Below are 17246 nucleotides of genomic sequence, written 5' to 3'. Positions count from 1 at the left end.
ACTTCTTTAACACTGCCTGGGGGCTTCATATTCAATATTGCTTGGATTTTATCAGGGTTTGCCTCGATTCCTCTGTAGGAGACCATAAACCCCAGGAATTTTCCTGATGATACTCCAAAAGCACCTTTGCTGGGGTTTAGCTTCATATGATAATGCCTCAATGTATTGAATGTTTCCTGCAAGTCGTCCAGATGCCTTCCCTCGTCCTGGATTTTTACCAACATATCGTCTATATAGACTTCCATATTCCGCCCGATCTGTGGACGAAACATATGATTGACCAGTTGTTGGTACGTTGCTCCAGCATTTTTCAAACCAAAAGGCATTACCTCATAACAAAATAATCCCTGACTAGTGATGAAGGACGTCTTCTCTTGGTCTGCTTCGTCCATCTGAATCTGATTGTACCCAGAGAAAGCGTCCAAGAAACTGAGTAACTTGTGGCCCGCAATGGAATCTACCAGCTGATCAATGCGTGGTAACAGGTAACTATCCTTTGGGCAAGCCTTGTTTAAGTCAGTGAAATCGACGCACATTCTCCACTTGCCATTCGCCTTCTTGACCATAACTACATTGGCCAACCACTCAGGATAGTATACCTCTCGAATGAACTTTGCCGTAATCAGCTTCTGAACTTCCTCCTTGACAGTATTGTCTCTCTCTGGGGCAAACACCCTCTTCTTTTGTCGCACTGGCTTGGAGGAAGGGCATACACTTAGACGGTGGGTAATAACACTGGGATCTATGCCCGGCATATCTTCGTGACTCCATGCAAACACATCTTTATTTCTTTTCAAAAAACAAATGAGATCTTTCTTGATCTTTGTTTCCAAATCTGCTCCAACCCTGGTACACCTCTCAGGGTTATCATCATCTAAAGGAATATCTTCCAAGGCTTCAACGGGTTCTGCCACTACTTTCCTTTCTTCGATATTCATTGCTTGAACTTGCTCGTCCGCAGCCAACATGGCCAGATAACACTCTCTTGCTGCCAATTGGTCTCCCTGTACTCGGCCTACCCCGTGTTCCGTTGGGAACTTGATTGACAAATGGTAGGTAGATGTAACTGCCTTCCACCTGTTTAAGGTTGGCCTCCCAATTATTGCATTGTAAGAAACGAACAATTAACTACGAGGAAATTCACTTCCTTGGTGACTTGCTGCGGATACGCCCCCACCGTTACTGGCAATGAAATACTACCCACAGGTTGTACTTTCATTCCACCAAAACCAACTAGGGGGGAGCTTGTTGGACGGAGCAAGTCTCGTCCTAACCTCATCTGCTGAAAGGCTGGAAAGTACAAGATATCAGCAGAACTTCCATTATCTATCAATACCCTTCTAGTCTTGTAGTCCGCAATAAGGAGAGTGATGACAATTGCATCGTCATGAGGGTGATGGACTCTCTCTGTATCCTCGTGCGTGAAGGTGATCGCCTGCTCGTCCGTAGTCCCTGCACTCGATAGTCGTCCAGAGAGCTGAACGCTCTGCACTACTTTCAAATATGCTCTCTTTGACTTAGACGATTGTCCTGCAGGACTTCCCCCCAAAATGATTCTTATTTCTCCAAGTGGTGGCCGTGACAGTTCTTCTACCTTGGCCTTCATTTTCTCGTCTCTATGATCTCGTCCAAGGAAATTTTTCAACTTCCCTTGTCTGATGAGATTCTCAATCTGCTGCTTCAGATCGAAGCGCTCGTCCGTGTCGTGCCCGTGATCTCTATGGAAGCGACAATACTTATTTCTATTGCGCTTATTTGGATCCCCCTTCATCTTCTCTGGCCACTTCAAGGAAGGCTCGTCTTTGATTTGCATGAGGACTTGCTCGAGTGGCACGCTCAAAGGAGTGTACTGTTGGTTCCTTGCCGACGGACCTGCCCTCTTTTCTCGATCTTTCTTATCCTCCGTCCGTCCCTTTTTAGGACGAGGACCCTGTTCGGAATGACGAGCAAGATTTGTTTCCATTCTCTCGGCCCTCTTCCTCTTCTTGGCTATAATAGCATCTTCTGCGTTCATGAAGTTTTGGGCTGAATGGATGAGTTCAGCCATGGACTGAGGTTCCTTCTCATAAAGTTTGTGTATAAACAAATCTGAATTGACTCCGTTATGAAAGGCTGCCAAAAGTAGCTTATCATCTACCTCGTCCACGGTCAGAGCTTCCCTATTGAAACGTGTGATGAAGGAACGCAAACTTTCATTCTCCCCCTGTTCTATCGTTAACAAACTGGAAGTAGATCGTCTATGACGCTGACCCCCTATGAAGTTATTAACAAACAACTTGCTTAATTCTCCAAAAGAACTTACTGAATTTGGGAGTAATTTGCTGAACCATACTCTAGCCGGACCCTTGAGAGTGGTGGGAAAGGCTCTGCACATTATTTCATCTGGAACTCCTTGAAGATGCATAGTGGTCTTGAAGGTGGCAATGTGATCAAAAGGGTCTCGATTCCCATCGTACGAATCTAAAGAAGGCATTTTGAATTTCAGTGGTAGGGGATGGCCATTGATGGAGACCGTAAAGGGAGAATCAGTTCTATGAACCAAATCTTCTACTGGGTTTGCCCTCCTCATATTTTCCTTCATTTCGTCCATGGCCTTCTTCATCTGATCCATCTCTTTCTTCAAGTCGGATGCCCTTCTCGAAGTGGTATCTCTTGATGGACTCCCATGCTGAAAGTTCTCTCTACCCTCTTGACCCTGAGTTTGCCCTTCTTCTTCCTGCTCTTGACGCGTCTGCCTTCTTAAGTTAACTTTTCTTCGTAAATCTTGATTCTGGCGAGTTAACTCCGCCATTGCAGCCGCCATAGACTGCATATGATGGGTAGACGGGGCCTGCATATTGGGTGCAGATTGTCGATCGCGATGAGGATTACTCGATGCGTCCCTACTCTGTTGAGGGCCTGGGCTAGTTGCCCTTGATCTAGTCCGAACCATTTCAAACCTTTTCACGTGAGAAAGAAATTGCAGAACTAAACAAGTTCAAGAGCGACAAATACGTCCCCACAGACGACGCCAACTGATAACTCTAGAAAATCAGTGGGTTGAAAATCTTTAGATTTCGACAATCTCGAGAATTGAATCCTGTAAAACCAAACTCAATCAGAGTAAAGACCGGTGGAGACCGGCCTAAGACCCTCCGATGATGAAGTTAGAAGGCTGGAATAGAGAGGAAAAATATCTAAGTGTTTGTTTCCTTCTCCAAATGAAAGAGTCAGCATCCTTTACCTCTATGCAGAATCGTGTTTATATAGTGCATGGAACGGTTATTTTCTCTGATAACCGTTCTTATTGTCGAGGAGTTCATCAAAATCGGAGGTAACTTCCATAACTTCCGTAGAAGTTGCTTCATCTGAATCGGTGTCTCGCTGTGAGCAATGGAGGTTTTGAATTATTGGTTAAGTCATGAATGCTTGGCTCGTCCATCTCTAACTAGGAGCGGACGTGCCTTAGTATGGCCATGCCTTCCTCATCCGTCCTTTGAGACGGACGAGACCTTATTCGTCCGTCCCAAAGGACGGACGAGGCAACTTGGCTGTGCCATCTTTCTTTCTTCGTAAACGAGCCATATGGAAAATTTTTTCGAGGTGGTCTTTTATGTCATCATCAGATAAGGTTGACGGTTTCAAGACACACCGTCAACCATTCGGGCCGTTGACAAGATACGGAAAGCATTAATGGTGTATGACACGCGTTGCTTTTTTACTGGCCATTGTATGGGATCGAAGTGTCGCTTTGTCTTTCGTGCACCTTTCCTATAAATATCCAACCTTCTACTCTCATTTTCTCACTCTCAACAGAAACTCACTTGTCAGAGCACACTCCGTCATCTTTGTCAGAATACATCGTTCGATCACAGCATCTGTCATTATTAATTTTCGTCTGTTCACGTACTAACCGGTAAGTGCATTCCTTCATATTTTTCTACCGTTGTATTACTTTTATAGCTCAAAACTTTATTTGTTATCCATTCTTATCCCCATCATAGTCTTAGGTTTTGTCGTCACTTGTAGGCAATGTCTAGTGCATCAAGTAATCAGTCAGTTGTCCGTGACGGGGCAGATTATGAAGAGGTATTCTCGTCAGGTCACAAAGACCAAGAGAGTCAAAGCGAAGAGAGGAGGACATCCGTCTCTTCTCCGTCCTCAACAAATGAGGATACGGAGTTGGATGAACCAATGGAAGGTTCTGACGGCCAAGAACAAATAGGACCCGTCCTAGGAGCTGATGGACCAAGGAAGTTCATCATGCTTCCAGAGTGGACGGTGAATGATTTTACATCCACTATCAAGGAGACTCACTTCAAAACACTTAGAGCTAACTACCAGATCCCAGATAACATTCCCATCCGTCTGCCCTATAAATCCGAGAAATGCTATTATGATGGAGTATAAGGCCTTGGACTGTACGAGCAAATGTTGAAGGCAGGACTTAGATTTCCATTGAGTTCCCTTTATTGCGAGCTACTTAAGTATCTGGGTCTGTCTGTCAACCAAATATCACCCAATGCCTGGAGGGTCTTCATAGCAATGGAGGTCCTGTATGGTGCTTGGTCAGACGGAGCTAGGAGGTTGACGGTGCGAGAATTTCTTCACCACTACCGTCCAGATGAAATTGACAAATCTAGGGGTATATACAGTTTTGTAGCTAGGAGTCCGTTGTTAAAGGTAATATATGAGACCCCAGACTCCAACAGAGACTGGAAGAGTCGTTACTTTTTCTTAGAGGGTGATGAATGGATGTGTCGTCCAAGGGATACGGAGCACATGCCCGTCGACACTACTTGGGGCATATTGCCCCAAGCTGGTATGTATTCGTCCTAATATGTAAAGACTTATTCATTCATTTTAATATGTTTTAACTGTCTTCTTCTTTGCAGTACGACGGCGTCCACAAGTAAACCTTGAGGAGTACAGTTTTCTAGAAAAGATTTTTAATAAAACTACGCCGGAGGAAAGAACCTAGGCTAAGCTCGCCAACCTCAACACAATCCATTGGTATTGTGACGGTCCTAAGCCATCAAAACCAGCAATCAGATACGAAAAAAGGATTCGTCAACGTAAATCCATCGTCCCAAATGTGTTTGACCCATTGATATTATGTTAACAGATATTAACTTTGTCCGTCCGTCTTTTGCAGAAATGGACGATGCAAAGAGAAGGTTCATCATAAGGGAAAATGCTGCCAAGAACAGGGGGGGCGATGATGCTGAACCTAAAGAGACGGGTGCAAACAATCCGTTAGCAAAGAGGAAGCAGCTGGTCAAAGGAGACCGTCCTTCGAAGAGGCCCAAGATCCCTCTGGACCCCGTCGTGGGACTTATGGCGGAGGGTTCGAAGACCGTCACCCCTGTAAAACATGGAGCCGAGAAAAGCCTCATGAAGGGTCCGTCTCCAAGCAGTAAGAAGCCACCTACCCTTCTTCGAGACGACCCTAAGTATGCCTTGGAATAACTGTCGTCCATCATGACCTCCGAGGACTACGAGGATTTGGGCAATCATTCGACGGAGGCGATGGGTGAGACGGGGCTGTTCAGCATTGCCCAGGTAACTTGGTCCGTCTATACTCCATCTGTATGCCTACATATGCCTTTACTTGAGATTAATTGATTTCCATTGTTCAGGCCATGGTGATGATGAAAGGTTTGTTTGGATGGTGTTTAAACCATGAGACGACCCTAGGCCGCATAGGGGAGAAGGCAAAGGTGACGGAGGATAAGTTGGCCCAACTTCGTGCCTAGAAGGTTGTAACACCCCGACCCCAAATTAATAGTTAAACTATGTGTTTAAATAGTTAATTATTATTTTAAGTCACTTACTTTCTAAAATTAATATAAGAGTATTTAATAAGTATATTATTTTATAATATATTTGAATTAGAATTGTAAAGAAAATAAATAATGGAATGGCTATTTGTATTATAAATATATACTAAGTATAAGTATGTACCAAACTATATTAATTGGTTTAAGTTATTACATACATAGTTGATGTTTTAATTAGGCATGATGCATGAGATATTATAGTAGAAATTCCACCCACATGCAACCAATGGAAATTCAACACACACAATGCCAAAGTTTCATGCATGATGACAAACCCCAAAGACCAAGACTTGGCCATGCAATCACCAAGAGCCACCTCACTTCTTCCTTGACTTTCTTAAGAAATTAGAACATATATGCTCTTTTAGTGTAATGGATATAACTTTATAAAGGTAAGGATATATATATATATATATATATACGTACGTATATGCAAGAATTATCTTTGTAGAAAAGTGAGTGTGAATGTAAGAATTGTCAAAAGTTGGAAAAAGGAGGTGTGATATTTTCTTCCTAGCATCCCACGTATCCCACCCCAATTGTTCACATCTCTTATCTCCTTTTGTGCCCCAAAAGTCTTCTCACTTTTCTGATTTTCTTGTCTGCATCAGATCAGAAGTCCAGCCCCTCTGTCTCTACTTCTTTTTCCTCCTTCTTTGTTCTTCTTTCTCTCTTCTCTCTTTGCTCTTACACGGCAGCCCTCCCTCTCTCACCAAGACAAAATATTCCTCTCTAAAGATGAAATTAAGAGCCTAACACTAAGGTTTTGTGGGTAAGTAATTAAAACTTCATCAGATTTTGTGTACTTGGATAGTATGATTGGTTGTTTATTTTCATTCTTTATCCTCTGTTCTGATTTGTGAGACTGAACCTGTGATTCTGTTTTTGTAAATTGAAAGAGTGATGGTGTTATGGACTATTGAATGCTTATTAACATATTTTAATATGTATACTATAGTTATAAAAATACCCAAATGAAATTAAGACCTACTGCTATTTGTTGATGATTTTGTAAGAATGTGTACTGAAGCTGTCTCTGTGACAGATTTGATGTTTACAACAAGAACAATATGTATTAAATTGTATATAGTGAATTTGGATGCTAGGGTTATTTTCTATAAAAGCTAAGACATATATGGTTGTTATGGAAGTGGTCTCACAGAATTTTGATGAACATAAAAATAATGGTTTAATTTTTAAGTTGCAAGAAATTCTGTCAAGACAGATTTGAGTATTCTGTCTTGTGTGATTTTTAGTAAATCATGAGTTTATTCTTTGACTCCGAAATTTTTATGATTTATACTGGACATACAGGGGAGTAGTTATGTAAAATTTCATGATAATTGGATGTGTGTAGGCAGCCCGTTTGTATTTTACAAATGGAGCATATTCTGCTGAAATGAGCAGTGAATAACATATGCTATGCCTAACTTTGAGGATTTAATTCTATAGCTAGGGTGAATGTTTTGAGCTATAATTTAATATGCTTATCTCTTGGTATGTCTCGATCATAGATTTATTTTGTCTAACTTGTTTTGAGGTTTAGTACTCAAAACCATGTGACGGCTGTATTTATAAAGCTGTTTTGTCTGACGTGTTGTATGTTACCATATGAATGTATATGGTTAAATGACCATGCTTAAAGAATTATATGTTATGCATGCATTATTGCCCTAATCTCAAATCATCTTTTGAAATGAAGTTGGCTCTTCTAGAGATATGGTATTAATGTGAGAATGTTAGTTTCTCTATGATTGGTACATGATGTTGTCTGATGGATGTATTTTGTGTTTGTGGGAACCTCTTTGAGGTGGGATTAGGATTTCCTTAATTTTAAGAAATAGGCTTTAAGATGAATGTGTAAGTTTATGATAAGGAAATTATGGATAGTAATAAGTTTTGATTTCGGTTTAGGTGTTACCAGCCACCAGGTCTAAGCTCCTTCGACTTTAGGCTCTCGGTTCCTCTGCTTTCAGGTAAGGGATAAGTTATATGGGTATTTGGTAAGTCATGAGGTTATTTTAAAGTATATTATGCATTAAAATGTTTTTGATTAGAGATATGGCATGTAAGCATTATCAGACAAAGATATGTTCTTGAGCTTTCGAAACCCTATGTATATGATTTAAGCATAATGATACTATTATTAATTCCATGAACATGATGTTTAAAGAAAAGAATGGAAATGCTATTATGATGAAATATTATGCAAAATAAGAAGTTTCAGTATGATGTATAAGTATGAAAGGTTTTCGGGTTATGTCCTCTGGTGATCTGAACTCGGTCAGTAGGGGTTAATTACTGGCTTTCCATGGAAAAAATGTTATCTGTTTGGCCATTTAAAGTAGAGGAAATGGGGCTGCCCGTAACTCTAGGCCATTTAAAGTAGAGGAAATGGGGTTACCCGTAACTCTAATCTGAACAAGGCCTTCTCTCCAATGTGTACGGACGGCTGGGAGGAACAAAACCTGGAGGGGATGTGCCATCAGGCCTCCCAAAAGGGACAATATCATACACACGAGGGCATCCAAATGTGATGAGGCCTTCTCTGTACAAACTTATCAGATATGGACTAACCAATTTGTTATGAACAGCTATGCTATGCTATTAATCATGAGGGAATTATTTTGTTTAAATGCATTGTGAAAAGAAAAAGCTCTCATGAAAAGAAGAAGTTTTTGATGAAAAGAAAGCTGTTCATTAAAGATAAAAGTTTCTGAAGTTCTGTTGTGTTATAAAGATGAAATTTCTGATGAAAGTACAAATTTATGTTTAAAAGTTATCAGATATCTATTTTTATGAAACGTTAAGTTTTATGACCATGAAAGTTATAATACGTTATAAGAAGAAGTTTATAAAGAAAAGTTTTCTTATTATTCAAGATGTTTCTAGTTTAATACAAAGTTACTGATTATCTAATTTAAGTTAAAATAATCATTTTGTAATGAGAATACATATATGGTGACTTTGTAAGAAATGAAAGAAATTCAATCTGAAGGGTTTCGATAAAATTATTCTGATAAGGAAAGGGAGAACATTTATTTCCTATGAAGAGTGTATAAGTTATTATTATACATAGTATAAGATACTATGCATGAAAGGATGTTCTCCTATCCGAATATTATTAAATGAAATAAATTGATTTACATGCATCCTTATTAAATTCTCATATATTTTACATTTACTGAGCTGTGTAGCTCACCCCTTCCACTCTTTCAGTTAGCAGGTTTTATTTTAGAGCAGAGGGAGCCTTAGTCGAGTTTTGGAAGGAGCTGGTTTAGTTTTATATGTATAGATCCTAAATTAGTATTTGATGTTTAGTTTTGTGGTATTGTGTATTTTAGGATCTAATGAAAGTTGTACCTTAAGATATTAAGATATGTATTATGTGAAAATATGGAATTTGAAAAACTGGAGGATTACGTTATATTTTGAGTACAGTGTAGATGCTCTAAATGTCAAGTGAAAAATTATATCAAGAAGTAAAGAAACAAGAATGAAAATAAAGAGGGAAGCTTTTGTAAAAGCTTTTCTGAAAGTTTTTTTCAAAGTTAAGTTGGTTCTTATTAATATCAGGTTTAGGCTTGATATTAGCATGCCAGTCATGGTCACAAATCCGGAAATCGGGTTTGGGGCGTGACAAAGGTGGTCTAGGATAAGAAGTTGATGATGGCAGAGGAGGACAGTAGCCAACCCCACAAGCTGACAGAAGAGCTCAAAAAAGTTATTGAAGATAAAGACAAAGAGATCCGTCAAGCCAAGGAGACTGCTGTACTTGAGTATAGAGACTCTGACACCCTTCTGAATGAGCTAGGAGTGTCGTTTGGCTACGCCTTTGATGAGGCCATCTGTCAGGTGAAGGCTCTATATCCTCTGTTAGACTTGTCCTCCGTCAACATCAATGATGCGGAGCAAACATCCATCCTCCCTGCCCAATATGAAGATACGGACGAACTCTTTGGTGACAAAGCTCCTCCCGACGTCCCTCTTGACCAAGTTGTTGTTGAAAGTGATCCAAAAGATGGTCAGTCTCGTCGTAGTGAAGAAAAGGAAGCCCCCGTTGTAGATTAGGTTTATTTTCATTTTTATTTTATTTCCTACCCTTATGTAAGAACATTAGGAGAACAATTTTTGACTCCGTCATGTTTTTGTTTTTTGTAAACACTCTTATTTTTTGGGTACTTACTCTGTTTAACTTTGCTTCATCTATTTTATTGAGTGGTTTGATATATTTTGTTGAATGGAATTCATCCGTTCGCTTTGTAGTTTGTTTTTCGAATGACGTCGTCCTCAAGGACGAACTTAGACAAATACCGTCCATATTTTGCTCATTCATTATCCTGTGCCGAGGTAAGTCCGTCAAGGGGATCTTATCTTGTATTCGTCCGTGTTAGGGACTACTTTATATAAAGACTCCGTCCATTTTTGTGGATCTAATACCCGTCCTATTTTTGGGACTAAGTAATAACCGTCCATTTGTGGACTTTGTAGAATTTTATCATCCCTCTTGGGGTGATCCGTCAACTTTGTGGATTTTGTATAAATGATCATCCCTCTTGGGGTGACTTGTCCACTTTGTGGACTTATGCAAATTTATCATCCCTCTTGGGGTGCTCCGTCCACTTTGTGGATTTGTGAAAACTTATCGTCCCCCTTGGGGTGCTCCGTCCACTTTATGGACTTTGTATAAATGATCATCCCTCTTGGGGTGATCCGTCCACTTTGTGGTTTCGTGAAAATTTATCGTCCCCCTTGGGGTGCTCCGTCCACTTTGTGGACTTTGTATAAATGATCATCCCTCTTGGGGTGATCCGTCCACTTTGTGGTTTTGTCAAAATTTATCATCCTTCTTGGGGTGATCCGTCCACTTTGTGGACTTCGAAAAAATTATCATCCCTCTTAGGGTGATCTGTCCACTTTGTGGACTTTGTATAAATGACCATCCCTCATGGAGTGATCCGTCCACTTTATGGACTTGACATGTTTAGTAGGAACAACATAGTTGTGTCTGAATATTTCTCTTAAAGAAAACCATGTAGAAAAAGTATCTGCTCCCTAGTGCTTAAAAGTACACTTGCAAAAGGAATTGTTCAAAAGTAAAACTAGTGATAGCAAAACTAAATAGTAGGAAAGATTGTTCGAAGTAAAAGCTAAAACTTAATAATATAAACTAGAAACTGGGAGGCATTGATGCCCTTCATGTCGTCCCTACTGGAAGTATCTCCGCAGGTGCTCCGTATTCCACGGGTGCTGAAGCTTCTGTCCGTCCAGGGTCTCGAGGTGGTATGTCCCTTTCCTTTGCCATGATGAAATCATGTATGGTCCTTCCCAATTGGGGCCAAGCTTTCCTTACGAAGGATCTCTAGCAGAGCCCATGACCTTACGTAGTACAAGATCCCCAATCTGAAAGTCTCTATGCCTGATGTTGGAGTTGTAGTATTTTGCCATGAGATTCTGGTATCGTGCTAACCTCTGCTTTGCTGCTACCCAAACTTCATCCACCAGGTCTAGTTGAAGGCCCAAGGATTCTTCATTCTTATCTTCATCGTAGTTCTCCACCCGATAGCTTGTGAGTCCGACCTCTACTGAGATGACAGCTTCGCTTCCGTATGCCAGCTGAAATGGTGATTCTCCAGTAGGTGTTCTTGATGTAGTACGATACGCCCATAAGACGCTTGGTAGTTCTTCAGGCCAAATGCCTTTTGCCCCCTCCAAGCGGGTCTTGATGATTTTTAGGAATGACCGGTTTGTGACTTCGACTTGCCCATTGGCCAGTGGGTGTGCTGGTGACGATTAGTGATTCTTGATGCCTAGCTCCAAGCAGAAGTCTCTGAATGCGCTATTGTCGAATTGCTTTCCGTTGTCGGAAACAAGGACCCTGGGTATCCCGTACCTGTAGATGATATTCTTCCATATGAAACTTCGAATGTTCTTCTCCGTGATAGTAGCTAGGGCCTCTACTTCCACCCATTTAGTGAAATAGTCGATGCCAACTACCAAAAACTTTAGCTGTCTTACTACCGTTGGGAAGGGGCCCATAATGTCTAGTCCCCATTGGGCGAATGGCCATGGGGCGGTCATGGGTGTGAGCTCCTCGGACGGTTGTCTTATTAGATTACTGAACCTCTAACATTTATCACAGGTTTTGACATAGGTTTGCGCATCTTTCAGCATAGTAGGCCAATAGTAACCAGCTCTTATCAACTTGTGAACTAATGACCGTACCCCCGAGTGGTTTTCATATATACCTTCGTGAACTCTCTCACTACGTAGTCTGCTTCCTCGCTACTCAAACACCTCAGGTACGGTCGGGAGAATCCTCTCTTATATAAGACATCTTTGATCAACACAAATCGTGAGGCTTGTACCTTCAATTTTCTAACGGCATCTTTCCCGTCTAGCAGAGTGCCCGATCTTAGGTATGCTATTAACGGTGTAGTCCAATTGTTCTTTGAATTGAATTCCTGTACGTTTGCTCTGTCATCAATAAGTGAGGAGAGTTGTACAAACGACAATACCTGTTCGGGGACAATCATGAGTTCTGCCGAGGCTGCTTTTGCAAGACGGTCGGCGCATTCGTTCTCTTCCCTTGGGATTTGGATGAATCTTACTTCGAGGTTGTCGATCCGATTGTTCACTTCTTCCAGGTACTTCTTCATCCTCTCATTCTTGCACTCGTAGCCACCGTCGATTTGACGTATTACCACCTGGGAGTTGTAGTGTACGACTACATTTTGCACCTGCTGCTTTAATGAGGTCTAGACCCACCACCAGTGCTTCATATTCGGCTTCGTTGTTGATTGTAGGGAAGTCGAATCGGATCATGCACTCGATTTTATCCCCATCCGGGGTTTGGATGACAATCCCAACTCCTCCTGCCTTTTTGTTTGACGATCCGTCCGTGTGGATGCTCCACTGCGTGACTACTTCTGCCCCCCTACCTTCCGATTGTGAGAATTCTGTAATGAAGTCGGCCACAGTTTGGCCTTTAATTGCAGTTCATGGGCGGTATTGTATATCAAATTTGCTTATCTCAATTGCCCACAAAGTCATCCGTCCGGCTACGTCGGGGCTACCCAAAGCTCTTCTCAATGGTTAGTTCGTCAGGATTATGATAGTGTGGGCTTGGAAATACGGCTTTAGCTTTCTTGCCGTAGTTACCAATGCGAAGGCCAACTTCTCTATTTGTGGATACCTCTCTTCTGCTCCTTTGAACGCTCAACTTATAAAATAGACAGGTCTTTGAGATCCGTCTTCCTCTCTTACCAGTGTCGCGCTGATCACCGCTTGTGAAACAGCTAAGTAGAGGTAAAGTTCTTCTCCTGGTCTGGAGGGGCTGAGCAATGGTGGGGACGTAAGGTACCTCTTCAACTCTTCAAAGGCCTTCTGGCATTCTTTCGTCCACTCGAACGATTTTCTCAGCGTTCTGAAGAAAGGTAGACATTTGTCCATCACTTTTGAGACAAACCTGTTTAGGGTGGCAATTTTGCCATTCAGTTTTTACACGTCCTTGATTGTATTTGGTGGTTCCAACTCCATGATGGCTCGAACCTTTTCTGGATTGACTTCTATTCCTCTGTAGGATACCATGAATCCCAAGAACTTCCCTGCCGTCACTCCAAACGCGCATTTGTTGGCATTGAGCTTCATATTATATGATCGAAGAGTGTTGAAAGTCTCTTGGAGGTCTTTCAGGTGATCACTTTCAAGTGGGCTTTTTACAAGCATGTCATCGACATAAACCTGCACGTTCTGGCCGATCTGGTACGCGAACATTTTGTTCATCAGTCTCTGGTACGTTGTGCTTGCGTTCTTAAGTCCAAACGGCATCACCTTGTAGCAGAAGAGCCCTTGGCTAGTGACAAAGGAGGTTTTCTCTTGATCGGCTTCGTCCATCTTAATTTGATTATAGATCGAGAAAGCATCCATGAAGCTTAGAAGCTTGTGTCGTGCCGTCAAGTCTACCAAGGTGTCTATCCTGGGTAGTGGGTAGCTATCCTTTGGGCACGCTTTGTTGAGGTCCGTGAAATCGACGCACATTCGCCACTTCCAGTTTGCTTTTTTAACCATTACCACGTTTGCTAACTAGTCGGGATAGTAGACTTCTCGAATGAAGTTTGCTTCCAACAGCTTCTTCACCTCTTCTGCTATTGCTTTGTCTCGTTCTTGGGCGAACACTCGCTTTTTCTGTCGGACTGGCGAGAATGATGGGTTTACAATCAACTTGTGAACTATGACTGAGCTTTCGATTCTGGGCATGTCCTCATGGTTCCAAGCGAACACATCCTGATTCATTCTGAGGAATGCTATGAGGACCTGATGGATTGGCTGGCCGGCCAGCGACCCCATTCTGGTAGTCCGTTCAGGTTTTGACTCATCAAGGACTATCTCTTCTAGTTCCTCCACTGGCTCTGCTGCTGTCCGTGTCTCCTCTATGCACATGGTTTGCTGCTGGTCTTCCATCTCCAGCATGGCAATGTAGCACTCCCGGGCTGCCACTTGGTTCCCTCGCAATTCACCGATCCCGTACTCTGTAGGGAAGTTAATCATCAGGTGGTAAGTTGATGCTGCCGCCTTCCATGCATTAAGGGTAGGTCATCCGATGATAGCGTTGTACGTGGATCAGTCGACCACAATGAATGTCACGTCCTATGTGATCTGTCAGGGGTAATCTCCTATTGTCACCGAAAGTGTGACCGCGCCTAATGGAAACACTCTTGTTCCTCCAAAGCCAACCAACGAAGCGTTTGTTGGTATCAGTCGTTCCCTATCAACTTTCATTTGTTGGAATGCTGGGTAATAGAGGATGTCTGCTGAGCTACCGTTGTCCACCAACACTCTGTGCATGTTATATTCTCCCACTCGTAGGGTGACAACCAATGTGTCGTCATGTGGATTGTGAAGACGTCATGCATCTTCCTTTGAGAATTCGATGATTGGGCTATCTCTCCGCGCTATCTTTAGCACTAAGCCCGTTAGCAGTACGTTATGACCATTCGGAGGTAAGTCTTTCAGGCCTTTTTCGACGACCCGGATGTTGTGTCCCCCCACAATCATCCTTATGTCTCCAATTGGGGGTCTGGGATGCTCATTATCCCTTCAGGGCTACTGCTCTTGAGGTGTCGAATCCATCCTCTCTTTTCTAATGAACTTTTGCAATTTTCCTTGTCTGATAAAGGCCTCTATCTGTTGCTTTAAGTCATAGCAATCTGTTGTCTCATGACCGTGATCGTGGTGGAAACGGCAATATTTGTCCCTTGATCTTTTGCTGGGATCTCCTTTCAGTTTACCGGGGAAGGTTAGCGCCCCTTCGTCCTTGATTTGCATTAGGACTTACTCTATTGGGGTAGTTAACGGGGTGAAGCTCGTGAACCTCCCCCTTGATGGCTTAGAGCGTCGCTCATCCCTTCGTTCTCCCGTTCTTGGCCTCTTCGACCCTTGGTCCCGTCTTGCTTCGTCCTGCCGCTCCCTTTTCCTAGGTTTTTCCTCTCGGGCTTGTAATGCATCTTCCGTGTTCATGTATTTAGTTGCTCTGTAGAGTACTTCTGACATGGTCTTAGGGTCGTTCTTGTATAGAGAGAATAGAAACTTGCCCTTCCGCAACCCGTTCGTGAAAGCCACTACCAATATTTTGTCGTCGGCTTCGTCTATTGAGAGCGCTTCCTTATTAAAGCGCGTTATGTAGGCCCTCAGCGTCTCTTCCTTCTGTTGTTTAATACTCATCAGATAAGCTGTGGACTTCTTGTACCTGTGCCCTCCAATGAAGTGCGTAGTGAACAATGCGCTCAGCTCCTTGAAGGCGCCGATGGAGTTTGGCGTCAGTCGGCTGAACCATACCCTTGCGGGGCCTTTAAGTGTTATGGGGAAGGCCCTGCACATGATCTCATTTGCTATCCCCTGAAGGTGCATTAGGGTCTTGAAGGTTTCTAGATGGTCCAGAGGATTCTTCACGCCGTCATAGCTTTCTATATGCGGCATGTGAAATTTATGTGGTAGGGGGAAGGAGTTCACGGCAGCAGTGAAAGGCGAGTCGGTGCGGTTGACTAGATCGTCTAGGTCACTGAAAACTCGTCCCTTGAGCGCGTTCATCATAACCTCCATCTGTTCCCTCATCGCCTGCATCTCTACGGCAATTTGTGGTGGTGTCGCATCTGTGAGGGATGGCATGCTTAAGTTCTGCTTCTCTAGTCTGCTTGGGGCATGGCTGCCTTCAGGTTTCTCCTGGTTTTTTCTTGCAGCGCTGGTCCCTTCTTGATCTGCTTGCTGGTCATTCTGTTCTGCATTCTTCTAGCGCAACTGTTCTTTTAAGTCGTGGTTTTGTTTGGTGAGACGTTCCACCGCGGTAGCAAGAGTTCGAACTTGTCTCTCGAGGGCAGTCGTGGGTGGTTCGTCTCCTTGAATGTCGTTAGTGGTTGCCATCGAGCGAGTGAGTACCATACAACCCTTAAGTTCGGGAAATGATAGTATGGCTTTTGAATCTCAACTAAGGTTTCCCACAGACGACGCTAACTGATGATGCCGAGAAATTCACCAGTGAGCTACACGATACCTATGCGCTCGAACGTGAACCTGCACAATACAAAAAAGAAGAAAAACCTAACAAAAAGCACCGATGTGGTACCGTCCAAATACTCTTTGAAGGTCAAGTCAGTAATGTTCTCACAACTCTAGAGTGCTAGAGAGGGTAAATTATGCGTACCTTGATTCATAAGGGTATTGAAGCTTTTATAGTAGTAGTAGGGTGTTGGTCTCTCACTCTTGGTACGGAAGTCTTTTCCTTATAGGAAACATCCAATAGAATCCTTTTCATGCTAGAATTCTATTTGTCTTCGGACTCTATGAAGTGTTTCGCAAGTACCCCATATCAAGGGCCTTTCTAACCTCCTCATGGGCTTTGGACCCGTTGGCATTCTATACTGGATCCGTTTATAACAAGAGTGACAGATAATGGGCCCATCCTCTATCGGCCCATAGCTGCTGACTGTCAGGCCCATCTCAAGCCCAAATTTAACCTCTTCAGTTTCAATTTTATTAGAGTGTGTGTGCGTGTCAATTTCATTCATTAATTATTATTGCGTCAAATTTTTCTCTTAACTTAGAAAATAAGTCAATTTTGTTCTAAATCAAGTGAACTTAAAATGATTAAGTTGTTTTCTCTAAAAAAATTGATTTATTTTTGAAAGATGAGGGATAATTACATGTTAAGGTACGTTGATTCTTAATTTGCATGACGAAATTGACACAAACAAAACCAAATTTGTAACTTTGTGGCCTTTGATTTGATTCCAAATCAATTTTGTAGAAGCGGCCCCTTGAATATGGCAATTCAAAAACTATGAACGTCAAATGGTTTGTTTTTGATACAAAATTCTGCACCAGGCAAATGAACTTACCTGTGACACCGTACCCCACCCCCCCCCCCCCCCC

General features: G+C 42.4%; 1 protein-coding gene and 1 long non-coding RNA gene across 2 annotated transcripts; one reads left to right on the top strand and one right to left on the bottom strand.

Annotated features, from left to right (window-relative positions):
• The first annotated feature begins 6342 nt into the window (after positions 1-6342).
• On the top strand, positions 6343-10050 carry LOC112039576 (uncharacterized). The gene is made up of 3 exons (XR_002886011.2): positions 6343-6591; positions 7734-7795; positions 9039-10050. It is a non-coding gene; the product is annotated as an uncharacterized LOC112039576 (long non-coding RNA).
• Positions 10051-15152: 5102 nt separating this feature from the next.
• Positions 15153-15986, bottom strand: LOC136064710 (uncharacterized). Its single transcript, XM_065766781.1, has one exon. The coding sequence runs from the start codon at positions 15984-15986 to the stop codon at positions 15153-15155; it is 834 nt and encodes a 277-aa protein (XP_065622853.1).
• Positions 15987-17246: the final 1260 nt, after the last annotated feature.

The sequence above is a fragment of the Quercus suber genome, unplaced genomic scaffold, assembly GCF_002906115.3.
Source record: "Quercus suber isolate HL8 unplaced genomic scaffold, Cork oak 2.0 scaffold_743, whole genome shotgun sequence".
Lineage (NCBI taxonomy): Eukaryota > Viridiplantae > Streptophyta > Magnoliopsida > Fagales > Fagaceae > Quercus > Quercus suber.
Note: the sequence above shows the minus strand (reverse complement) of the source record. Positions and strands in the feature narration are given on the sequence as shown.